Raw genomic sequence first — 27,347 nt, 5'->3', positions numbered from 1 at the left:
GAAAAAAAAAAAAAAAGAGTATAGGAGAATTAAAGCCAGCTAGTTATCTTTATGCTAGCTAATTCTATGTCTAGCTTTGACCACTTCTTCAAATTCTGGATAAATATATTTGTATCATTTCATTTGTTCATCCATTCATTCATCTAAATAGTCTTCATTGAGTCATACCAGCTTCCCTTAGGTTTCTGGGATTCAAAGATCAATAAAATATGGTCTCACATTTAAAATGCTCATAGGCTTACGGGGGATTAAATAAATAAACAAACAAACAAACATTAAAACAGCCTAAAAGGTGTAAGGTAGGGGTTATGGGAACATAAAGAACGATACCTGACCCAGGCTGGGGAGGAGAGAGTCTGAGAAGTGGCTTGACTGGAGAAAAGTAAGGAGAAGCCAAGTCAGGGGAAGTAGGAGAACTGGCTTTCTCGGCAAAAGACATAATCATATTTGTTTTGTGGAAGAGCGTCTTGGTAGCAGTATAGATAGATCATTGTTTTAGGGGGAAAGGGAGACTGAATACTCCCTCATGGAATGGAAGGTGCAAGAATAGAGTATGTACCAAGTTTTGGCACTAGGCTGGATGTGTTCATATTCTATTTTGTGTAAAGAGAACTAAAACTTACAACAAAATATCCTTCCCCACGGAATGACTCTGGCGCTGTGTAGTCTCCTCGAAAGAATTTATTTCTTAGCATTCACACATTAAGGTTACATACACTCAGTATTTTCCTCCATGTGGTAATGATATACTCAATTCCAATTTCATCTGTGTATCACCCTGAATTATTATGTTCTCGCTCTCTATTTGTGTGGTAGTTTAAATTTATTTTATTTACCCGGAATTCTTCAGAGAATACATTGTTTTCATTTTAGGCTAAGAGGTACTTTGGACTTACATTTTATGGGAGAGGGTGGCTGTTAAGGATTTGGGATGGAGCACATCATATGCCCTTGGAAGGGCTACCTTGAAAGGCTGTCTGATGTCACTATGGATGTCACCTGGATCACATGTCAGGAAAAACGGTTGTGGTTCTTCTATTAACTTTGGCTGTGATTTTGGATGACTCAGTCCTCCTTTCTGGACCTCACTTTCCTTGGGTCAATTTCTGGTAAGAGTCAGGCAGTGTGGTCTCAATGACCTTGTACAAGTCAAATAAAAAGCACGCTGGACATTCTAGTAGGAGTCATTCTAGAGATGAGGAAGATACCATGAATGGTCTTGAACAGTTCAAAGGGCAAAAGGGAAGATAAGTCAAGTACAGTATGGTTGTGAGACAAGGCAGACTTTAAAGAGTCCCAACAGAAGGGAGGACCAAAAAGTGGTTGGAGAAAGGCTCAGGGAGACTTCTGACACCTGGATTAGGCTGATGCCTTGTACAGGTGTCTTTAGCACCCCGTACTTTATTATAAAACTCAGCACACTTTGTTGCAAGCAGATGTTGAATGCCTGATCTTCCCTGATATAGGTTAAATGCTTCAAGGGCAGAGAACACGTAGGCCTTTCATTGCTCTGTCTCTGGGTCTAGCACAGTGCCTGGCATAGAATAGGTTGCCAACAATATCTGATGAACGAATTACAGTTTGAGACAGTGCACACGGGCAAATGTCAGAAGGCATCACGATGAGTATGGGGATCTGAGCAGTAGGAACAGGACAAAGCAGGACACAGGTAAACCTTTCTGGATGAAGAATGTTCATTTAGACTGAACTTCAGTCTAAGCCAAAGGAGTGCTAACGTTTTACTAGAATGGTCAATGGAGAGTGTGCAGTAGACGGCAGGAGGCTCTGAGGCAAGACGCCGCGTCACTGAGTGATAGAGAACTGGCCACAGTGACTTCCCAAGCCCCCTCTTCTCCTCCAGTTGTAGGAGCAGAACGAGCTGTGCAAATAGTAGCCCAGATACTGAAGCAGCATCCCAGATCCTTATTCCCATCTTTCCCTCCTTCCAGGCCCCGGCACTGGGTAGATCATAGCACTTTCCACTTCATGTGCCCTGTATTTAAAGCAACGCTGTGAGGCTGAGATCCCCTTGCCAAGAATCGTTGTTTGGGAAAATGGAATTTTGCCTTGCAATATCCCTCTGCTTATTCCTCCCAGTGACCACTGCGAGCTGCGACCCATTGTCTGGATGAAAGGAATGAAGAATGAGATGACAGGGGTCTGAGAATTCCCCTGGGCATTTGGATCCCTCCCAGTGGGACGAAGGCCCACTCCTCTCGCACAGGTAACACAAAACTCACTGTCTGCATCCAGATAACGCTGCCCTGGCTCTGCGCAAGGCTCAGGAAGGAACAAATGTATACATGCAGCTGATTAATTCCAGCAGCCTTTGATAGAATTGTCCAAAGATGGGCCCTGGTACCAATTTAAAACACAGTAGCAAATTTAATAAAACTAACAGTTTGCAGCCAAGGCCTTTGTTATTTTGTTTTAATCATCTTTTACCACCAATTGAAATGATTTTCTACTTTCTTGGTGCAGTGAAATACAATACAAGGGAAAGAATGAAGGGGAATTATAAAAGGTGCAGAGCTTCAAATCTTGGGATAAGGTAACAGGAGTCCTGAGATTTAACTGGTTGTTTGTGTCAGGCGGAGATGAGAAGGGAAGACGTTTACCAGTTTGGGGGAAACGCTACACCTGGATAGCATTAAAGAGCGGAGAAAGGAAAAGATCTACAAGGGACTCTTGTTTTTCCTGAATGCAACCAAAGGCGAAGTGTGACAGCTTCCCCCAAACACCCCTGCTGGTGACGGACAGGTCTCTTGATTACCGAGCAGGGGCTTCTGACAAGCTGACTGGTCGCCAATGCCTCTGGGAGCCAAAACACCAGACACAGTGGAAGGTAAACAAGGCATGAGGCGTAGTGTGAAAATCGAAGCCAAGTGGGGCCAGCAAGTCCAGTGGAGGGACACGGTGACAGCTGGTGATTGAGCTGCGCTAACCGAACACAGTTGTTGAGACCAGGGGCCAGTGGGGAAAGCAATCTCCTTTCTCCTCCCTGTGGCCTCTCTGGGTGGCCAGCAATTTTATTACTGGCAGAGGGCGAGCCCAACAGCATTTTCGAATTTGGCACCACATCTAAAACCATGTGGGGGCTGGGCTTTTCTTTCTTCTCTGCCCCCACCGCCCCATGAATGCTTTGGGTTCGGTGAAAGCCGGCGTGCAGTTAGCAAACTCCATTTCCCCTCAAAGTTTGAAACCCATGTGCACTTGGGGAAAATGTAATCCTTATGTTTCTGATTCATTTACACTTAACTCATCAAAACGCTATTTTGTAAGAGCTATTTGATGTCTGCGGAGTCTTCTGAGCTCTTTTGTAAGCCTCGCTTCTTAGAAGCAGGAAGTCACATTTTTGACGAGAGGGAGAACTTGAACCTAAAAGGTTGAGTTTGTTTTGAAATGAGGGGCTCTTGGAGGGTCACGTGGATCCTGAGCTTCGCCAAATGTGTTCTCTCATTTCCTATACCAACTCCCCCCACCCCCTGCCCCCCAGCACCAGCTGCCATGACGTTACCGATGTCAGCTCTCTATGATTTCACTCTGAGCATCCAGCAGAGACTTCTCCATGATCAGAGGGAGCCAAACCCATATTTGAGTCCCAAGGTCTGGCCAAACTCCAGCACTCCTTTATGTGGGGGAAGGAGCACCTGGATTGGGAATCAGGAACCCTAGGTTCAATTCCGTGTTCTGCCATCAATAGGCTGTGTGACTCTGAGGAAATGGCCTCCCCTCTCTGGGCTCCATTCTCTCATTTGTAAAGTATCAGGGCTTCAATGCTCCTTCCAGGTCTGAGAGGTTTTCAGTCTAATTCCTAGACAGTAAGAGGTTTAAGCACCTCAGAATCTCTCTGTTTAAAAATATTGGAGACTGAGTTTGTATACCAGGAGCTTAGCTCAAGAAGGAAACACAGAAATGCAGACACAGAGCTGGATAGCATCAGAATCACTTACCCCCAGTTTCTCTTTGTGGAATGGATACCAACGCCTAGAGAAGGGGAATAAATTGCCCCAAGTCATACAGAAAACAAATGGCAAAGTCAAGCTTTCCTGGTATTTTTTGACTAACATTCTTGGATGGAAGTTTTCAAACTTTTTAGTTTATAGGATATTGAAGCCGGGGCAAAACACTAACCTCCTTTCCACTCTGACAACAAGAATATGAAAACTGGCATTAGAATGGAAGAGGGGAACTGGCATTTCTGCAGGAGGCTCAGTGAGGTGGTGTCTGGCTTGTATTAAAGCCCATGAGTGAATGATTAATCCCGGGTAGAAAACAAAGCCCATGCCTTGTAACGTTATAGGTATCAGTGCTACGGAAGATTAAGCCCACAATACCCCCCCGGGGACCTTTTCAGAACACTGGACTACACTTTGAGAATCAGTGGATGATGAAAACAGGTGGTCTCCCAGGTCCTGTCTGTGCGCACACACACACACACACACACACACACACTCATCCATGTGTGTGCACACACATGCACATGCTCAAGCTCACCTTCATTGCCCCTGCAGCTCTCCACAGGGAGGAAACATTGTGGCTCCCAGGGAATCATAGCTGTGTGCCTGCCACGCATAGGCTGACCGTGAGAAGGGACTTCTGAACTCCTCTTTCTTTGCTCATCCCAACCCACACACACCTCTAACCCCACATGCTCTGTTCCAGCGATGCCAGTAACACAGGCATCTCCGTGACCCACTCACCTGCCTCCGCCCGCTGATCAGACATCAAGTGCTTCCAACCCCTTAGAGCTGCTCGGCCGCATCTAATTCTCTCCATTCCCACCACGACTACCCTAGACCAGGGCCATCATCTCTTACTTTAGTTTTGGCAACATCGCCTTACTTCCCATACCATTTACCATCTGTACCTCCATCCCTACATCCACCCGGATAGCCACACACAGACAGAGAGACAAATCTAAAACCAAATCTAATCGGGCTCTTCTCTTACCTAAAGGCACTCAGTGGCTCCCACTGTCCTCAGCATGAAGTCCAGACCCTGGAGCGTGGCTATCGAAAACCATCATTACTCGCCTCCTCTCAAATACTCTGGTCTCTTTGCTCAAGCTTTCCCTTCCCCAAATTTTATCCCTCAGCCACCACGAGCAAGCAGGGTCATCTCCTTTCCCTGGCTAAATCCCCTGGCCTTAGCTTAGACCTGACCTTTTTCTGCAGGTTCTCACTGACTCTTTAAGATGAGTGAGGAGCTCCACGCCCATGTGGTTTTCTTATCAGAACACCTTTCTCACTGTTTTGTTGCCATTTGTTTATGCATTCACTTCTCATGTTAATTAGATGAAAGCTTCTAGGGGGCTGGGACTCCCTTACTGCCTGGTTTACTTATCGCCACTGCCTAATACAAGGCCTGTTACAAAGACTGTGCTAAATAAATGCCCGTTGAATGAATGAAAGACTGACCTACATTATCTGGTCTAATCCCTTCACTTTAAGAATAAGGAAACTGAGGACCCAAGACGAGAAAGGACCATGCTGTAAGATTCTCTTTTGTTCTTTTGATTATGTGGTAACTAATCCATCTTGGAAGTTACAAAAAAAGATTGTCCATATAGCAGATATTCATCTCTATTATCATGTATTTCTGCCTACTTATTGATCTGCCACACAGCTTACTCATTCATTCGTTCATTCATTCACTCATTCATTTATGCATACATTTATTTACCTCCATTTATTGACCATCTACTTGGTGCCTGGCCTTGCTTGAGAAGCTGCGGTTAATGTGGCAAATACTAAGTAGACCCCACCTCCAGTATCTCACTGTCAAGTCACAAAGCAACTGAACAGGAAAAATACACCCACATATTCTGAATCTATCACAAAGGGAGAGCTTGGTAAGCCCCGAGGGAGAGAACGAATGTCTGGGAGGATCTCTGAGTGTCCCAGAGTGCCTGGAAGTCTTTCATTAGAAATGGCCAGTCTCCAAGCTCACGTACTGCCAATGGGACGCGTAACCTGCTCCCTCCCCCATTTCAGAATTAGATGCATTCAGTGGTCTGAGCAGAATGTCAGCACTGGGAATGGCCTTCAGAGTCACCTAACTATGCCTTCATGTTATAGAAAGGGAACTTGGGCCCCCGGATGGGGCGTCAAGGACCAAGACACAGCACAATTTCAAGACACAGCAAAATTTTCACTCAGTCCTGTAATCCAGGTCTCCAGATCCAGGGCCAGCATTTTGATGGGTTTCTTCTTTTTTTTCTTTAGCTCAACTATAGAGGTTAAAGTGCCATTTATCTTTTCTTTCTTCTAATCCAACACTGAGCCCTAGTAACTCCAGTTAGAGTTTAACGGGAAATGGTTTCATGTGTGTGTCTGTGCGTGTCCGTGTGTTTGCTTTTCACAGTTACTCTCCAGCCTGGCCCTGGCCAAGAACAAGGCTAATGAAAACCAAACAATAGAAAGAATCATGAACGTTTAAATCTTTATAGTTCCCCTGACTGCATCATGGTTTTGTAAGTCTATTATCTCGTTAGTTGCTTTCAGGACCCCCCTTGTGGGACCGTATAGCCAGGACTCGCCGCCCACTTTTTCCAGGCGAAGGATGTGAGGCTCCTGTGAGCACAGCAAGGCAGTCCTGTGCTGGCCTGGGCATCAGATCTCCCAGGTCTGAATTCAGCATTTCCAAAGGAAACGTCTCAGGTTCCTGTTTTAACACGCGCAGCATAAACCCGCTAAAACTGTCCTACGGGTTCTCATCGTCGCCGAGCACAGCTGAACGGATTTTGTCCCCTCTTCTTACCCATGCCCAGTGTGAGATAAATTGCTCCATTCTTCCCACATCTGTAATTACTCTGACGACTGTTAATTTCTTTCTCTTCCCTACTCGTTTATTTGTTTTCTTAAAAATCAGGGATTGGAGCTGCACAACCAAGTCCCGTCCAACCTACCTGCCCCCAGGGTGAACAGCAAAAGAACAAAGAAATAGGTGACATCAGGACACCACTGCAACCTGATTTCACTAACTTGTTGCTTTCCAAAGGAACTCTTGATCTACCCCACCCTCTAATCAAATACTAAATTAAAATCGATTCCTCCGTTTCAGGAAATAACATTTCTCTCATTCCAAGTTCTCCAATTGGAAATGAGAACCACCAGACAGCTCCTTGTTAAAACCCTTGCATCCAATACATCAGCAAGTCCTGCTGATTTTACCTTTGAAACACACCTCCAATTCATCCACCTCTCTATGCAAATAATCCTAATCTCTGGTTTGGACTTTAGCAATCACCCCTATGTGGACTTTCTCACTCTTCCTCAATCTTTCTTCACAGAGCACACAGAGCAATTATATATATATATATATATATATATATATATATATATATATACACACACACACACACACACACACACACACATACGTACACACACACACAAATTTGATTGGTGTAGTCTTCTATTTCCTAATGAATAAATCCAAAGTCGAAAACGTGGGCCACAACCCCTTCATAATCTGGCCCCTGTTTACCTCTCCAGTCTTATCTTCTATGTAGTCCCCCTTCACTTAGGGGAGAATTAAACTCTTTAAAACCTCTTGTAATAATCATCTTTAGTTGGTCATTATATTTTTATTTGGGCTATTATTCAGTGCAGCCCTCCTACCCAATTATAAGATTGAGAATTATGGTGCCAGCAACGAGATTGATACTCTGTAGGGCTGCACTGAATAAATGAATGAAGGAAGGAAGGAAGGGATGAAATAATTTATCAACAGAGACTTGGGTCCATCATTTGACTTCTGTGGGTCCCATTTAGCAGAAGAGACACTGTCATGACCCCCTTGCTTTCAAGTTCAGTACTGCATCAGACTGATCCACAGACATTTTAAAGGTAAGCGATTCCAGTGGTGTTGGCGTCCAACAGGGGCGCTTCCCACGTTCCAAATCATGAAGATCCTTAGAAACTGTCAGCATTTCGATGGCTGCTGCTGACGCTGGAGATCTGTTGATTTTGCTAAATCCTTTTGTTTACCCTCATGTTCTCGGAACCGTATTTCATCCTGAGAGGTACTTGGCCTGAGACTGGTGAGAGGGAGTTCTAGGTGGATGATGCCCAGCTTCCAGAAATAGAGTAAGATTGTGCTGACTATTTACCCCGCTAGCTTGGGCTAGGAACAGAGGTCTCCACTCTGGGCTTGGAGAAACAGCTCTCACTCCTGAGGCTGCTTGTCTGCCCTGGTGACCAGGACCTCAAACTACAGGCCAGACCACTGTGGGCAGGCGTGGAAGAAGACCCTGCTCGGGAGGAGGTCTGCTCTGGAGGATGCATTTCAGCAACAGGTTACTGAAAACCACGCTGGTCTGACGAGGTCCAGCCTTCATCAAGCCTCTTCCTCCTTATCTACTTCAGTGTTCGAAAAACAAATGAAAAAATGTGTTCTCTTTTGTGTTTATTCTACTGCTTTTTGGAAACAAGAAAAGCTAGTTTGGACACCTATTTTCTCCATCCATCAAGATACCTGCCACCTCATCCTGTGCCTGTTATCGTAGTAATGATTGCGCTCTACAGTTTGCCAGGCACACCCTGGGGAGGTCAGGCAAGGAGATGTAAAACTTGACGCTAGCATCTATTAACTGTGGGATCTTAAGTGAGGGCTACCTCTCTGAGTTTCAGCTTCCCCACCTACAAAGAGGGCATACTGATGCCTACACTTCCTTAGTAGGCTTATGAAAGATACTGAGCACATATGACGTATTCACAACATGGCAGATATTATTGTTAGTGGATGCTACTGGCATATGTGAGGGTGGTTAGCACAAGGACTAAACTGAGTCTCCCCCAAGGGCAGAAACCAGGTCTTTATTACCTGTTTTGTGTTCAGAATGTGGCATATTTCCTAGCACGGAAAGCATACTAAATTAACATTGGGTATATATATCAGTGTATGCAAGATTACTCAGAGTAACTTCTTCATAAATGACGGCACCCTCTGGACTACCTGTTTCCTTCTAGATTCTAATAACATTGTTGGGTACTCAAGACCCAACAATTAACATTAAAATCCCCATTTAACAGATGGCAAAACTGAGGTGTACAGAGATTGATGACCAGACATAACTTAAAGATATGAATAGCAAGCCACAGAAAAGGCAATGTAAATAGCTAGTAGTAATATTTGAAAGATGCTCACTCAAGATGTTCCATCACAAGAACATCAATGAGAAGTCACGTTTTACCCATCACATGATCAAATGGCCAAAGACAAAGCACTTTCATTTTGTCAAGTTCTAGTGATGATGTGGAACCCTGATGTTGGGCTGTGAGCTGGCTCACTCTCTCAGAATCCATTAATGGAAAATGCTCCTATTTTGTAACCCAGCAGTTCCGTCTCTCAGCATCAATCTGGAGAAATGGTCACTTGTGCCCATAAGGAGGTTGATATAAGAGTGCTCATTGCAGCATTTGTTTAAAATAGAAAAATGTGTGAAATAACCTAATTGGCCAGTATTAGGGGTACAGCTATTCCTACTACGGAATACTATGCAGCAGTTAAAAAGAATGAAGTGGATTTAAGAACCATAGTGATCGAGAGCCCAGATTACTACATTCCCTCCCCTTCAAAACTTGTTACTGCAATTGAACATGCACTTCTGCTGTGAAGCACAGTATATTGGTTCATTCATTCATTCATTTATTCATTCCTTCATTTATCAATGTTTGCTGAGCAGCCACTTGACTTCAACCATTCGTACTGTGGCAATTTTCTCCAATGCTGAACTCTTATCCATCCTTCAGGTTTCAGCTTAGACATCACTTCTTCCAAGAAATCCTTACCCACCTCAAGTTGTGTTAGATGCCCTTCCTATGTTTCCCTACAGCCCCCTTCCTCACACCAGAGAACTCTTTATGTTGCAGTATAATCACCCGATTCCTCATCTGTTTCCCCCTTTAAACTCTGTGCTCATAATGCCAGAGATCAGGACTCTATTCCTAGTTCTATGGTAATAGACACCCAGTAAACATTTGCTGAATGAACTGATGATGGATGGATGGGTAAATGAAGAGATAAATAATGAGAGTGAGCCACTATTCACTGTTCCTGGTGTGCCTTATACCTCACTTACTCTAAGCCAAAAAAAATGGAGGGAGTCGGGAATCTTATGTCATACGGGGACTCAGCTCCTGCTCCCCGCATAAGAACGCAGGACATGGTGAGGCCAGAAAGGAACACCCACGGAGCCATGGATAGGGGGTTCAGACCACTATAGTCTCTCCGGCGGCTGGGTTGGAGATACAGGAAGTAGGCTCCACATGATGTGCAATCCGCCGTCCACTTCTCTGCCAACGAACCAACTCCCTTGCTAGCTGCAATCCGCTTGCTAACTGCACTTCCTAGCCACAATCAGCCGTCTGCTTCTCTGCCAACCAACCAACCAACCAACCAACCAACCAACCAACCAACCAACCAACCAACCCCCTAGCATAGCCACGGCAGCTATATCAGCGGCCTAACCAGTAATAGCTGATGGCCACCCAGTCACAGTGGACAGCCATCTGATTACAGCTCATAGCCATCTAATAACCGAGCCAGCACCTTTCCACCTGAGGCCGACAGCCTAGAAACTGCTCTCTGGGACTCTGTTTCCACATCTTAGTTTTGTGGAGTCCCTACTTAGAGAAATCCGAAGATTCTATGCAGACCCACACAGCACAGTGTGCAGTGCAGAAGCAAATCAAGCTGACAGTCAAGTTCAGAAACAGAAGCTTCCCTGCTCTTTCTCCAGCCAGACCCATAAAGAACTGGCTGTGTAACTTGTGTTGCTGGGCTCCAATACAGGGTCAGTTCCTTGACTGTGGACTAGGGGCCTGTCTTCTACTTGCTGTATTTTGAACGTTAGCCAGCTTGGAGGCATGTCTGACCTTTAAAATTCTGCCTTTACATTACTGCAGCATGCGGTATTGTGGTGTTGTGGTTGAGAAGGTGGAATTTGGAATTAGACCCAGGTTTTACACCTGGCTCTTACCAGCTGTAGTAGGTTGGGTGAGTAAATTTTCTGAGCTCTAGCTCCTTCTCTGAGCTTCACTAGCCTCGTAAATACTAGTAAGGCCCGTAAAGCAGAGTGAGTATCCAGCAAATGGTGATTATTATTGTTATTATTATTAATTTTTGTTATTATTATTATCGTCATCAAGATTGTTGTCCACACACTACACATTTCACTAGGGCATCCACGTTGGGTATTGATTCTTATAGACAATCTCTTCTGAGTCCCTTTTACTATGAAAAAGTGAGTGAGTCATCTCTCACCTAAGAACAATGTCTATCCACATCCAATTGCTTAACGTGTTTTTCAGATAGGGAAATTGAAGTCTAAATAAGTCTAAATAAGTGATGCAATGTCTTACTGCCACGTGGTGAGTTAGTAGCAGAGTCGGCACGGATCCCCTGATCCTCTGCTTGTGTCAAGTCTCATTCAATGAAGGGGTCCACTTAAGGAAGACGTTCCACATTGCTTTTTAGTCCTGGCCAAAAGTAATCAGTCTGCTGGAAGCATCCATGGGGAAGCACAGAAGCCTCTCCCTTCACCAATGTCATACCTTGGGACACTATCTCCAGTATAGATAACAGAAAGAATAAATATTTTTGCTGAGAGAAAAAAATGAAGACAAAGGTCAAAGGGGATCATGTAATGGGTTGAGTCAGGGAAGGAAAAAAAGCATTTTTTTCCTCTCTCCTCTTTTTCTCCAAAACAGTCTTTATATAGAACTTGTATTAGAGCCAATTTATTTGATATGGAAAAAATGTGAAAGCAGCAAAATACACACACGCACACACACACACACAGAGAGAGAGAGAGAGAGAGAGAGAGAGAGAGAGAGAGGGAGGGATATATTTGTGTTGGAGTTCAGAACTTGAAATACTAAGAGATAAAGAAATTGAAATGATAGGTTGACTCGGAATGATGTTTTTCTTTGTTCAGAGTCTCAGAGAACATTTGAGTCAGGAAACCCAGCCCAGCCCAAGTCTCCAATAAATCCTTGGGACTCAAGAAAGACAAAGAAGAAGGCCAATCAATGCCTCCATTTAGCTCTCGTGCTTGTCACAGAGTAGGGACTAAAATATTTGTTGAGTGAATGAAAGAACAAATGTTGCCCAAAGGCGTGGACCTATGGTGGTTTGGGAAGCAAACTGGCGTAGGAGCAGGCATTTTTCCTACGGACTTAAGGTCTTCAGCACTGAAGTGTGAGTGTCTACAGGAAAGGGCCTGGGTCTGAGTCATCCCTCTAATCTCTGCTTCCCATTACAGACTCCGGCTCACAGAACGTTCTCAATACATATTTGTAAATATGAGTAGTTGTATGAGTGAAAGAGACCTTGTGGATTCCTAGGCCTTTGAGATCATTTAGAGCAGTGGCTATTAAACGTTAGCCAGCATCAGAGTCATCTGGAAAAGCCCGGTACTCAAAGAGTTTCTGATTCAGTCATCTGGGCTGGGGCCGACGAAACTGGCCGTTCTACGCACCCTTCGATGTGGATGCTGCTGGCCAGGGACCCCACTTTGAGAACCTGATTTAGTGCAGTGCTTCTTCAACTCAGCGGTCTGTTACAATGAGATTTTACAAGTCCCATAGCCAGACCTCATCCTTACCTTTACGTCAATACCTGGGAGGGGAGGGAAGGGTTCAGAGGGTCGGCCAATGAGATACAGGCATTTTTTTTTTTTGTGCATGTATCAATAGTTCCTTTTTATTGTTTACTATTTGATTGGACGGACCCACCATAATGTATCCATTCACCTGTGGATGGATATTTGTTTTGAATTTTTAGCCATTACAAATAAAGCGGCTATGAATATTCGTGTACAAGTTTTTGCATGGACATAAAATTCTTTGTCTCTTGCGTAGTAGTATCACAACAGGCATTTTTAAAATGTCCCAGGTTTTCCTGTTACGCCACCGAGTTTGAGAACTACTACTCTACTACAACCTCCTTTTGTGGAGGAGGCCTCTGAAGACCACCAGAAAGGGTAAGTCACTAGCCTAAGGTCCTAGAGCAAGTTAGTGACTTAGCTGAAAACAGAACTCCGGTTGTTTGTACTTCTTCAGTTCAATTCCCACCATGCCACACTCATCAACCCATGTCAGCTCCTACAGGCTCATAACTTGAGGGGGAAGCGGTGTTTAAACTGAAGTTTTAAGATATCTCTTATTTATTATCTCCATTGTTTTATAAAGAAATTTTAAGTGGATGCATATTTATAGGACTTTACTACTCTAGACAAGTTAGGAGATGGAAGAGATGGGATCATGGAATATTTTCAAGGCAGGACGATTCTTTAACAAACACAAACCGAGCGCGCCCTCGGAGCTCTCAAACAGGTGTTCTTCATCTCGGACTCAGTGAACGGGCGAGGGTTTGCTTGTGATGTGCACGTTAATTGCTGGCATGTAAAAGGAAGTGCTGGTAAAGTGTTTGAAAGTGGTTCTGTCTCTTCAAAAGATTGAAAGTTTCCTCCAGGACTTGGTTTCTATTACTGATTGGCTTAGTAAATAGTCTCAAGTAGACAGAGCAGAGAGATTGTGTCTTCTGTCATCTTAGAATCAAAGAAAGAGCCACAAAAGGCCCATAGAAACGACTGACTTCAACATCTTCATCACACAGAAGAGGAAATTGAGGCTCAGAGATTGACTGATTTATGTAACGTTAGTAAGTGGACTGGCTGGAACTAGACACAGGCGTCTGACTCCTGAGCTATTGTTCTTTCCAATACTCAAAGGATTCCCTACCAATGTCCACTATACAGAGTCATACTCAACAAATGTTTGGTGATTGATTTTATAGGCTCTTGGTACCCAGATTCGATGGCTAAAGCTCCCTCATTTCTTAGGTTAAAGGAGAATTTGGAATCACATTGTTAACTGAATACTGGTGAAGTGCACTGGCTTCGTAGACAAGATGGAATTCCAATCCTGACCTCACCACATCCTAACTGTGTGATCTTGGACATGTGACTTTACGTCTTGAAGCTGCTATTTTCTTCTCTGTGAAATGAGAAGGATAATAGGGCTGTGGATGTAGAAAGAATGACACAAATAAAAGATGCAAAGACCTTAGCCCATTGTCTGGCATAGAGGAAAAGCACTAATGACTTCATTATAATGTGGCTTCTCTCATAAAACATAAATGCTGAGCATGTTTGAGGAAGGTGTAATAGATAAAGGTGGCTTGCGAATTGAGTATCAAGGACAAATACTATGTCATGTAAAAGCATTGAGTATCCAGAAGAATTATGGAGACCTAGAGCTGCAAGGACCCTTAAGGATCAAATGTGTTTCACAAAAGAAAACAAGGACCATGAATGGTGATGTTCACCTTCCAGCAAAATTCTCATGCAAACACCCAGGAACATGGCCAATTCCCAGCCAATTTGCTATAATTTCACCTTTTCACCCACTAAAATAGCACTCTGAATGCATGAATCTTCTTTAACTTAACATAAAAAAGCAATCATTAGCAAACTTCAATTCTTCCACTTTCATTAGTAATAAACGACTTCCTTACTGCTAATTTCATCCAACTGTTGGGAAAACTAAGTTCCAGGAAGGTTGAAACGCTTAGAGTCACACAATAGAGCTGCCACCAAAATTCAAGTCTCCTGCTTCCATGTCCATTGCTTTCCCCACCAAACCAACTCTGCCTTGTTAAGACAATTCTATACCCAATGCCAAGCTATAAATCCCTAGAAGTGAGTCTGGCTGTGATGAACCTTCTTCCAGTCCAGATGTCTCTGACCCGCCTTTTATCCCTCCATAGCCCACCTACTTGGTCCTCTCCCTAGCTAGAAAATGCACTTACATGTCCGTGAATCTTCTATGGAGATGGAGGATGGAGGCCACGTCCACCTGGAGAGGAGGGTCCCGGACCACTCTGTACTGCAGGGGCTTACACTCTAGGCAGAGCGGGCTGTCTGCAATGGAGGTCAACATGGCAGCGTCAATCTCCAGGTGCTCATCCAATGTGTAGATCTGAATGCCATATACCTCGTCACCCACATCCCGGAGTTTAATGGTCAGTGGAACATCGCAGAAGACATTCTGAGGGCCCAGGGAGATGTTCTTCCCGCTGGCAGTCAACAATTTGATGTCATTGACAGCCCCACTAGAGTCCCAGTCAGTGGAGACAAAGGTCACCCAGATCGTCAGAGACTCAGGGACCAAAGGGTAGCGGAATTCCAGTTCAAGATAGCAGCCTTGTGGCTCAGGGCAGGCTGGAGGGACCGTGTGTGGGTTGACAGCTGAATTTGGGCTCCACGTACGGACACTGGACTTACAGGGCTGTTCAACATCTGGATGACCTATGGAGAAGAGATGAGGATATGAGTTCCTGAAAGACCTTCAGTCTGGTCCTCAGAGTCTCCTGCAGACCTTAGGAGAGGTGGGTCTGATGAGAAGTCAGACAGAGGGGAACAAGAAAGAGAAGAACTCTCAGTGTTTTGGTGAACCTTCTGTATGTACAGCATCCCCACCACTGTGATACAGATCTGGAATGAATCACCAGACATTTGGTCAAAACTATATTCAAGTAAACATCTTACTATTGAGTGAATGCCCAAACCTTCCCCCCTCATCTTCCACTTGTAGGCTTTGTGCCTAGGATGGAAACAAGAAGAGGACAAATATTTGACAAATGCCTACTATGTCCCACGAACTTGTTTATCACTTGCAAAGGACTCATTTCAGAGGTGAGGGAATGTGGAGTGAAATGAGCAAAGTCTCACAGCTTTAAGTATAAAAGGTCAGCATTAGGACTCTACTTTGCCTCTTCCGGAAGTTCCCAGTCTGTTTTCACTATCGGATGCCACTAAAATAAATTGGAATCCCTGTGGTATTGCCTTTGCTGCAACCTGTTTGGCATGGAAGACGTGTCGGAAACCTTCAGCAAAGAGGAGGTAAGCACGGATAGCTTCTGCCCCTGGGACTGAGGATTCTAGGAGGGAACTGTCTAGAACAATGAATGACAGAGCTGGACGGCAGCCCTGGAGCCATCTTATCTCTCCTCCTCCCCTTCTCTACATGAGATCATTTCATACCACTGAGCTTCTTCATGCTCCGTCCCGTCCGTCAGCCTCAGGAGAGGGAGGGTTGGGTGAAGAGAGGGGAGAAGGAAGGAGGGATTCTTCTACTCTTTCCTCAAGGAGAAAATGCCTAATCCCTACTGATCTCAGACTGCAGTGACTTCCGAATGTTTCTCTGCTGAGATCATTAGTCCTACTAGACCCTCGGAGAGCTCTCCTTTGCACTGCTGAGAATAGTAATCAGGACTCAGTATAGTGATTGATTCTAAGTTGTTGAAGGGATCTATCAGGAGATATAGATCAGCTGGTGAGGGTATGAGGGAGGATTTCAAGTCATCCTGTTTGCCACATTTTTTTTCCTTTAGCATCCGTGGTTGGTAGAGGGTAGGGATGCTGGGCATTTCAGAAGCAAAAAGGAAAAATCAATCTTTGTCTGAAAGGCTTTGTGGTGCTGTTACAGTATAACGGGAATCACCTCACCACAATATGAAAACTAGAAAGTCATTTTGGGTGGAAAAGCTATTCCAGTGAAGGCTGTAAATGCCTCCAATCTACCCAGCCAAGGGACAAGAGAGAAAACACCAAATGGAGGTGGGGAAGAGACAAAAGAGAAGAAAGAGGGGGCAAGGAAAATTCACAAAGACCTTTTAAGCTATAACACATCAGAACAAGGAGAGACGGACATAACTACAAGATCCCCTCCACACCTCCGTGTCTAGGTCCATTCATCACTTGCAGCACACGCTGGTTAGAATCAATCAGTAATTTAAGTCAAAGGCGCCAACCAGTAATACTCCTCACCTAGAAGGAAGCCTTTCTTGCTATCTACTCTCCATACCACTGAGTTCCTGATTCTCTTGACTTTGTGGGTTGTTGGCATACATATATCACTTACTCATTCAGTAAGCTTTACTGAGCATAGCATTTTAATATATATGAAGCACATTCTGTAGCCATTAATTAATTCATCTGAGTGTCACCAAAATCTGGCAGGATCGGTATCATTTTTGTACCTCTGTTTCACTCAATACATACAGCCTTTGCTTAATACAGTGCCCGGTCCAAAGACAGTGAACACAGTGAATGCTCAGCAAATATGTGTTAAACAAAGAATCTTCTATCTTGTTAGTATGAAGTTAAAAAAAGAAGTTAATGCTCCATGGGACGTTGGAGCCTGCTGCATTATGGTGAGTGCCAGGCAAACATGCCACCCCCTCCACGGGCTTTCTCCTGGAATTGGCAAGCAATAGAACAATCTTTCTCCCTTCCTTGGAGAAAACGACTGTCAGTGGTGGGAAGCCACAGGAGAGCAAAGATGACAAATCTGTTTGGCTCCTGCTTTCTCCCTGGTTTCTTGTTAATCAACAGAGGGACCAAATGCTTTCCAAAGGACAGGAAGGTGAGCATGGTCATTATGCCCGAGTAAGTAAACAGAAATAGAAATCTTAGCAAGGTCTGTGCTTGTCTGGTTATCAGAGACAAACTTTTAGATGTGAAAAAGAGCCTCCAGGGTTCTGAGTCCACCCCATCACCAAAGCAACGATCCCTTTCGGAACAACAGGCTTCATGAATTGACCATCCTCCGTATGCCAGGTACTACGCCAAGCATGTTATATGCCTCAGGTCTTTTCATACTGGCAATACGTTTATGACGCAGGTCTATGAAACTCATTTGAAGGAAGAGGAAACTGAGACTCAGATGGTTAAGTAATTAATTCCCTGATGGGGAATAGAATAGTATGTGATACTGTTGGTCCAGGCACTGTGCCAGGTTTTGAAGCCATGAAAGTTGGGTAAAAATATCAGCTATACAGCTTCTCATTGTGTCACCTACTGTAATATTACCTCACAAGGTTACTGTAAAACTCAAATGGTATAAAATATTTAATAGATGCTCACACATATATTAGCTCTGTTCTGAAAAGTAAGGAGGAATTAAAAAGGAAAACCTCAGAAAGAGGAGGCATTCCAAACCAAAAGAACATCTGATAGAGAATGTGAGTTAAGATGACAACAGTTGTAGGGCGGCCGGTTATCTCAGTGGGTTAGAACGCGGTGCTCTTAACAACAAGGTTGCCGGTTCTATTCTCCACATGAGCCACTGTGAGCTGTGCCTTCCACAACTAGTCGATTGACACAACTACTTGACTTGGAGCTGATGGGTCCTGGAAAAACACACTTGAAATAAATAAAAGTTTAAAAAAAAAAGATGACTATGGTTGTGAGTGCAATGTGAGAACAAGTGACGAGTGTGGCAAACTGAGTAGAACCCATATTATGAAGGGTCTTGTTATTTCATGTTAAGGGAACTGAACTTTCTATTGAGAGAGATAGGGAGCAAGTGAAAGTTGTCTTTTAGGAAAAAACCCACTGTTTAGAAACACCGATACTATCCATCCATTCATCCCTCTTTCCATCCATCCAAAGAATAATTATTGAGTACCTGGTTTGTGTCCAGAGCTGAGCTAGTCACTGAGAAAACACGTTTGTAAATATGTGATCTCGGCCCTGGTGGAGCTTCTAGGCTAGTGAACCCAGTTAGGAGACGGCTATACTAACGCAGACAATACAGAACTGTGCCTTAGAGCAAGGGGCCATCAGAAGAGGGGAGGAAAAATCAGAGTCTCTAAGGAGAAAAATGGACACAGCTAGGAAATTGATTGAATGTGTGGTGGTGAGGCAGGGAGCAAGTCTGAAAATAGGAAAGAGAGGATTGAAGAAAGGAAGGGAGGGAAGGAGGGAGAAAGAAAAGTGCAAAAGTACAGTTACTTCATTATTAGTACAGATCCTTTTATATATATGGTGACTAAATGAGAAGTTACATGTTTATATAAGCTGTCAACTAGCAATGAGGCCATATATGTGTGTAAAATGTATTTATACATACTTATGCAGATTTTAACTTTTCATTTATGAAGATCTATACAGACATTATTATACACACACACACACACACACACACACACACACACACACACGCTGGAGCTGTTGACACAAATATAGTTATAAAAACTTGGTGGCAAGTTTTTTCCAGATGCATACTTCAGCACACCTGAAATATTCTAGGCAAAAAAAAGGGGTAAAAGACACACACACACACACACACACACACACACACACACACACACACACACACACCCCAGTTAGTGCCATATGTTAATCTCTCATAGAAAACCCAACACTTAAAATGTATTACATGCTTGCACAAGTCATCTTAATTGGGATTTGAGTTAGTCAGATCTAGGTATGTAATTCCTGGGCTGCATATGTATCATGGTGTTGAATACCCTGGGAAAAAATTATCTAGGAAATATAGTTTTTGCTAAAGAAATAGGAAAACAGGGTTTCTTTTGATTACACCCACTTTCTATGTACAAAGACAAGAATTTCTGTGACTGCACTTACCTGAAGTTTAGGGAATGGAGTTAATAAAACATAGTGGATACTCAATAAATATTTTAAATGTTAAATGAAGAATCTCCTATTTGTTAACCTTTTCATTGTGTTAACTGATTTCAACTTTGTTCTCCAAAATGTGTAAAAACATCCACAGAAAATAATTACAGTATATATATTTTTTAAGTAAATACAGTTAAACTGCTACATTGTATTAAAATAAATGATTACTTTAAAGCATAAACATTTTCTATTGTTATTCATTCTTTTTTTTAATTTTTTAAAAAATTTATTGGTGTGACAACTGTTAGTAAAATTACATAGATTTCAGGTGTACAATTCTGTATTACATCATCTATAAATCCCATTGTGTGTTCACCACCCGGAGTCAGTTCTCCTTCCATCACCATATATTTGATCCCCCTTACCCTCATCTCCCACCCCCGGCCCCCTTACCCTCTGGTAACCACTAAACTATTGTCTGTGTCTATGAGTTTTTGTTTCTCATTTGTTTGTCTTGTTCTTTTGTTGTTTTTGGTTTATATACCACATATCAGTGAAATCATATGGTTCTCTGCTTTTTCTGTCTGACTTATTTCGCTTAGCATTATACTCTCAAGATCCATCCATGTTGTCACAAATGTTCCTATATCATCTTTTCTTACCGCCGAATAGTATTCCATTGTGTATATATACCACAACTTCTTTATCCATTCATCTATCATTATTCATTCTTGAAAGACACAAAAATATAGAAAAAATGTACATCTGCTTTCCTAAATGTCCTTTCTGGAACACTGAGCTCGTGGGGTAAAGTCGAAAGCACAGTCAGTGGCATGGACATATAATTCGACTATAGACACGAGTGACAGTGAAAATGTTAACGTGGAGTTAAAAGACAGAAGTTACAACTCCATGGAATATCAGAACTGGAAAGGACATTCATTCTGTGGATTAGATGCTATCTTCAGAGAACCCAAGTGACTCACTCACCGACACAGAGCACACTGACGGCCAGGCTGGAACCAAGATCCAGTCCTCTTTACCCCCACCCCCACCCCCCATGCTCTTTCCCCAACCCCAAAGATACGTCTGGCATCGCTCATGGATTTGGGAGTTTTATGTTAGTTTGGGAAGTCCAAAAACTTAAACACGCAAAGATAAATAGGATGAAAATGAGTTGAGAAATAAATTGCCGAGTTTGGCTCATGGAAAAGTTTATTTCTTCAAGGATATTAAAAAGGGTCTGAGCCAAACGGATCACAGAGCCTGTAATAGGAGGCTCTAAAAAAAGAACAGTGTCCTTTCTTGGGCTGCATGTACTAAATTTACATATCCTGAAGGAAAACCCCGGCTGCTGGGGTTCCTTGGAGGCCTGAGTCAGCTCAGGGAGACAGGGGGCTCCGCACTTCCAGCTGAACTCATTTCGACATATCACGTTTGAAGAGGGTCAGGGACGGACCAGGAACAGACTTAACCAACTGACAGTTGGGTTGGATGGAGGTGTGGGGAGATGTCTGGAAATTATTTCACTCACACAAATGGTAGAACAAACCGAGATGATTTTAGTCAGAGAAGTGTCAGGGGAGAGTCTTGCTGATTCTACATCCCAAATCTTCTCACTGTCATTGACTTCTCTGCATTCTCACTACCCCCGACGTTATCCAGGCCACCACTGTACCTCTCCTGGAGTGTTGCGACAGCCGGGCTGCCGCTCCCTTTCCTCTAGCACACTCCTTTCCCACTTTCTTCTCCACAGAGTAACCCAGCCATTTTTAAAACATGCACATCTCACCATATCCCAGACTCTTGCCAAGGCACACGCCCTCATCTGGCACAACCACCTCATCTGGTCCTTATCTATCTCACCCAGTCCAACTTGTCTCCACTCCACACCTTGCTCATGCTCCAAATCCAGCTCTGCTAGCAGTATTGTTTATCTGGGTTATCTGTATTAGTAGTTACAATATCGTCAATTAAAACCGAGAGACTTTAAAACACAAGGACACACAAGCACGTGTCCCATATGCTATCAGAGTAGTGATAACATCACATTCCATGTAGCCACTCAAAAGCTCTACTACTCTCATGAGACAATTAAGAATGAAACAGGTAAACGATGTCATAGCATTATTATGGACACAATCTTAGATCTTGAGGGTAACCTCACATGTCTCCAGGAACCTCCTAAGCCTCCAGATGACCAAGAAAACCACTGCTCTAAGCATACCACTTTCACAGTTTCAAATGCACCTTGCTCGTGGGTGTGGTGACATTTCCCAGGAAGCCCGAGTCTCCAGCTCTGGGTGAAGTCTCATTCCTCTGGGTCCCCCAGTGCTCTGTACTTCTATAAGCACGGGCCTCCTCACGCCGGAGGGTGAGCGCCCCTTTACTGCTCTGCCTCCCCTAGCACGGTCAGCTCTGCCTTGCCCCTGCACCCAGCACGGTGCTTGGCACACAGTTCCTGTGGTGGTCATAGGTGAGACTGGTGCACTCTAGTCTGCAAGGACACAGTGTTCAGTATGGGGCACGCACTTTCTTTTGTGAGAGCCCACCATGGTTTAAGTTTGGGTGGGGAAATTCATGACTACAGATTTCAGGAAGAAGTTTCTAACACATGGGGCTAGAACAGGAAGGCCAAGGAAAGATATGAGCTGGTGCTAGAAGATTCTCCGTGAGGGAGGGCAGAAAGGGGAGTCCTGCCCTGGGTGGGAACTGGGGCTGGCGGACTCCCAGCATGCCTTCCAAGTCGGACGGCCTGCGATGCTGTGAGGATGAAGTGAGGACTTCTCCCAGACATCCCTCTCGCTTTCCATTCCAGATGCGCTTGTTTAGAGTTCCCGAGACTGACTCTCATTTTTATTTTAAGATGCTTTAGAAGATAAAATATAGTGTTGTCATGTTTTTCCCCATCACTTTTCTCTCTGATCCCTCCGCCTTGCTTTATTCTATCTTTGGCTTTTTCTTTTCAATCTTCTTTCGAGAAATACAGACAAAAATGGAGGCGTTCTCACTGACCCTCAGTGAGGATTTGGTTCCGCTCCCTCTGATGGATGAGTGTCCCCACCCAGTGACTGTTGGCCTGAGCTGACCTGCATAGGAGCAAGAGGGACTGGGGCGGGGGTGGGGAGAGGTGTTCTAAGTGTAAATCTCTGGGGGCAAGAGAGGGCAAGACGGAAGACTGAGAAGAAAATATGGGGTCTCTCTCTGCTAGCCTGGCTTTAGGGACTATCTCTGAGCCCTAAAGCAGGAGACATTCCAGACGGAAACCAAATAGGCAATAGCCCATGAGATCTTCAAGGTTCCAAACAGCCTCACTTCAGGGATACAGAGCAACAAAGCACTGGGGAAAAGGCACTCTCTCAACTTCTATAGAACAGAGGCTCTAGCAGCTAAGGTACCGTAAGGGGGCACGGGGACCACCGGCCACTGCGAGGCCTGGGAGAGTCACCCGAGCAGGGGAGTCTGGTCGTGGGTGGAACCTCCAACAGCGGCAATCATGAGGTGTTTTCTTCAAGATATTTCCTGCAGATAAATGGATCCCCGCAATGAAGGGCACATGGCAGAAACTGAGAGGAAAAGTTACGACACATGTGAGAGTGCCCTGGGCATGCCCAGAAAAAACTGAAGGAGAATCGAAGACTACGGATGTCTTAAATCCTCCAAATATGTGTATTGATTCTAAGGTGACCCTGTTTGTACCTACAGGCCGTCAGGGTCTGAAGGTATCTACGTATAAACACACACATGTACTGTGTCTTTATCAAGTGTGTGGCCTTGGGTACTTATTTAATATCTCAGTGCCTTTGCTTCCTGTGTGTGAAGTGGGATGGCATACGTAGGACAGCGCAGACATGTGCTGAATGAACGAATGCGTGAACAGTTGTCTGGATGTCGGACAATGGGTCCAAACCTCCAGTTTTAAGATGACTAAGTTCTGAGGTTCTAATATGCGGCATGCTGACTGTCGTTAACAACCCTGTATTGTTGCTAAGAGTAGCTCTTACAGGTCCTCACCTCCCCCGCCAAAAAAAAATGGTAATTCTGTGAGGTGATGGATGAGTTAACTAACCTGACTGTGGTAATTACTTTGTAACATATCCATGGATCAAATCATCATGCTGTATACCTTACATTTCCACAGTGTGATACGTCCACTGTATCTCAATAAAGCTGGAAAAGAAGGACGCACATTTTTACATTTTAAAAATGCTGGCCTCGCAGAGCACACTTAGGATCAAATGAGAAGGTATGTGGAAGGGACCACTGAAATCTACTCTGCTGCATTGACAGATTTGTTCTTTGCACATCCAACCGGTGAAAGGGCTTCCAGACTGGCTTACCTTCTGCTTCCCGGGGACTCCAGTGCCCGGAGGGGCCGCAAGGCATGGGGGAGGAGGCGTTGAAGGCGTACTGCACCAGGATTCTCCCTTCCAGGCAAAGGTCACATGCTGATCCCAATTCTCTAGGAGGCCAAGGAAAGCAGAAAGAAGCACCGACTTAGGAACAGTCGAATGAGCCTCTGACTCGAGGAAGCCAAAGGCAAGAGAGTGGAGGACCCAACTATTGTATGCGATCCCCTTTTCTCCCTATCCATGCCAAAGCTTCCGGAATATGAAATCCCTAATGGAAATCTCTCCCCATTTTTGGGGACCTAAGTGGCTTTAGACCCTGTTTGGGCCTAAGTGGCTTCTGTTTTGATGGTGGATATACTCCTTTAACTTGAAGCAACACAGAATCAACAGGCCAAAGACTTACTTGCTACCTGCATAATTTTCATTCCATCAGCTATCCAACACTCTATGGAGAATTTGATGTGTGTTTGTGAGAAAACTCTTTGGCCCCATTTGACCTCAACGTTGATTCTTTTACTCACATTTATCAGGTAACTGCCATGTACCAGGCACCATCCTGTGTCCTAGGTATTAACCAGGAAGAAGGCATGGCTTTGTTCCTTCATCTGAAAAATGAGTGGGCTGAACTAGATGATGCCTAAAGAAGCTTCCAGCCCTGACATTTGGCAGATGGAGAAGACACTCCTTGATGTAATAGTCAAAAGCAGTTTCTTCACCATGCCATCTAATTCCTTTTAGAAGATTTCCAAGGGGCAAGCCAATCCCTCAAAGGGACCAGTCCCAGAAGTCAAATAGTACAGGGGCTCCCCCTACCATCTACTATCTTTTGTATGTGGATTCAGTCTCTCTTTAGCCACCATAGACTCTGGGATTCTACTTGTTCTCCAGACTTGGCATATGTTTAGTAGGCAGTTGCCAGGAGAGGAGGGAGATGGGCCCTGTCCTCACCAGTGTGGACCCCAAACTGTAAATCTGAGCGACCTCTGCAGAGAGACTGCAAAGGGAAGAAAGATGTCAAGAAATGTGCCAGCCTAACCCATTATTTCTCAAGATGCAATGATCCTGCCAATACCTCGTTCATCATTCCTAGAAGAAGCTCCATCCTTTGGCTACCTACAGTGACATAATGGAGGAGCTCTAGCTCAAGCCTTAGGGTTTTCTTTTCACAGGGAAGCTCTGTAGCCCTGGATTACATGGTAAGGGAGAGCATGCTTCAAGTATCACCGTCTGCTGGTACTTCCCCATTCCTCCTCCACACAGCTGCCAGGGAGCTCATCCCCAAACCCCAATCTGAGCAAGTAATGCCCTTGCTTATCTGGTGGTCAACATGTATACTTGGATAAATGGATTGACGGATGGATGGATGGATGGATGGATGGATGGATGGATGGATGGGTGGATGGATGGATGGATGGGTGGATGGATGGGTGGATGGATGGGTGAATGGATAAATACCAGTCACTCAGACATGTTGCTAAGACTCATGACTAACCTAGTCCGGACCCTCAAATTTCAGATTTTACATCCTAGTTTTAATACTGAAAATACGGAAGAAAGCATACCTAGCTAGAAATAGTGCAAGCACACTCATATTCAGTGATAGGAGAATGATGAAATAACCTAAGGGTACTCTGCCCAATGGAGTAGTAAGCAGTTATTACACAAATATTTATGAAGATTATGAAATGTAATGGAAAATGTGTGAACTACAATGGTAAGGGAAAAAGTCATAGTCAGAACTGAATCTACAGCGGCATATCAATGCTGTTCAAATAGCCTTAATGTGACAAAATATTATTGGCAGTAATTTATGGGTGGTGGAACATAGGAGGATCCCCCACCCCTATTTTTATTCCTCCTGGTTTTCTTGAGTTTCTATATATTTTTGAATGTGTATGAATTGCTCTTGGACTAGCAATAATAACTAATCATACAAATATAGGCAAGGAAAGAGGAATGGAGACAGGGACTTCCTCGGCACCACTCTGGAGGGCAGAGTCCCGTTACAATGACCACAATCCATGCGTAGCAGTTGAGTCACGTGAATGGCTTTATGATGACAATGAGATTACAAACGTCCTGGGATGGAATCAGGAACCACACTGACTCTAAGGGCCACTGAGTCTTTCTTTCTATTTCTTTAGAAGCTTGTGTGTGTGTGTGTGTGGATTGTACTTCACTGAGTTCTTGACACATTCTAGGTTCCCAATAAATCTTTGGTGAGTGAATAAACCATCAACCACCTGACAGTAAATAGGTCTTGTTTGCACAGAGCTCCACAAAGTGTATTCCCTCATATTCAGTCACCGATTTACATGTTCACTCATCAGTTCATCTATTCATTCACTGGATAGTCATTGAACAGCCTCTGGTTGCTAGTGCTGTACAAGTATACGAGACATTGATCATCCAAGGATGAGTATAGTTGACGTGATGGTCCCATTTTACAGATTAGGAAACTGAGGTTCACAGGTACAAAGTAATCATCCTAAGGCCATAGCTTGGAAAGTCATAGAGTAAATCTGGGCTTTCGCAAAATCAGGCAGTGTCCTACACATCTAGGGAGTGTATGTATGTGTTTCTTACCTTTGGCATTTATTTTATTTTTATTGGGACCTGTAGCTACACAATCAGACACACAGGCAAACACACACATACGCACACGCCGCACACACACACACACACTGAAATCAGAGAAATACAGCATAATGCTGAAAGAGATCCTCTTTCTTATCCGGTATCCTGAGAGTCAGTGCTTAAGTCCCAAGTCTAATGCTGCCAATATGGCGGCCATCAGTTACATGTGGCTATTTAAATTTAAATTAATTAAAATTAAATAAATTTAGAAACCTAGTTCCTCAGTCACACTGGTCACATTTCAAGGGCTCCACAGCCACAGTTGGCTAATGGCTACCACATCGGATAGTGCAGAGAGAGAACATTTCCATTATTGCAGAAAGTCCTAACGGACAGTGATTCTCTAAGGCATCCACTGTATATAATGCATGAACTTCTCTTCTATGACTCTAGAATGGTGTTAGTTATGTACCACACTTGGGAGAATTAAGAAAATTGTTATTCAAGTAGTTTTCTGTGGTCTGAGATTTGGGAGAAGAACCTCGGTTGAGAAAAGTTAGAACCCTTGGCTTCCATATCAGAACACAGACGGAGGAAGAGGGAAGAGATGAGGTCTCAAAGACTTCAGACCCAGGTGTCTTGGTTCCCAGTCCAGTGCTCTTTCTAATACACCACGGCCAGTCATTCAGCAAACTGAAACCATCCAGTCAACACATGTTTGCAAGACTGATAAAAATAAAGGAGTTAGAAAAGCCGAGGGTGGCCTTGAATTATTTATTCAGTTGCCCGTGTGTGAGGACACAGGCTGGGGGAGGATCTGAATATGTTTTTTTAAGGAAAACACTTGTAGTCCCTTAGACCACAGATGTGAGGAACAGCAGGAGGGCACGAGGATGGCCAGGGGCAAGAGGTTGGCATTGATGGATGTAGTGGAAAACACCAGAGATTTTGCAAAGGAAGAATATTTTCAAGTAGCTAAA

The 27,347-nt window shown here is 44.0% G+C and overlaps 1 protein-coding gene across 1 annotated transcript in view; it reads right to left on the bottom strand.

The window, feature by feature from the left end:
* The window catches only part of PAPPA (pappalysin 1), a 234,916-nt gene that overhangs the window by 140,317 nt on the left and 67,252 nt on the right, over window positions 1-27,347 (bottom strand). The window contains 2 exon segments of the mRNA XM_033123868.1: window positions 14,821-15,319; window positions 23,779-23,900. Coding sequence (XP_032979759.1) covers window positions 14,821-15,319; window positions 23,779-23,900 — 621 coding nt within the window.

The sequence above is a fragment of the Rhinolophus ferrumequinum genome, chromosome 12 (assembly GCF_004115265.2).
Source record: "Rhinolophus ferrumequinum isolate MPI-CBG mRhiFer1 chromosome 12, mRhiFer1_v1.p, whole genome shotgun sequence".
Taxonomy (NCBI): domain Eukaryota; kingdom Metazoa; phylum Chordata; class Mammalia; order Chiroptera; family Rhinolophidae; genus Rhinolophus; species Rhinolophus ferrumequinum.
The sequence above is the reverse complement of the archived record's forward strand: the minus strand, read 5'-3'. Positions and strand labels throughout refer to the sequence as shown.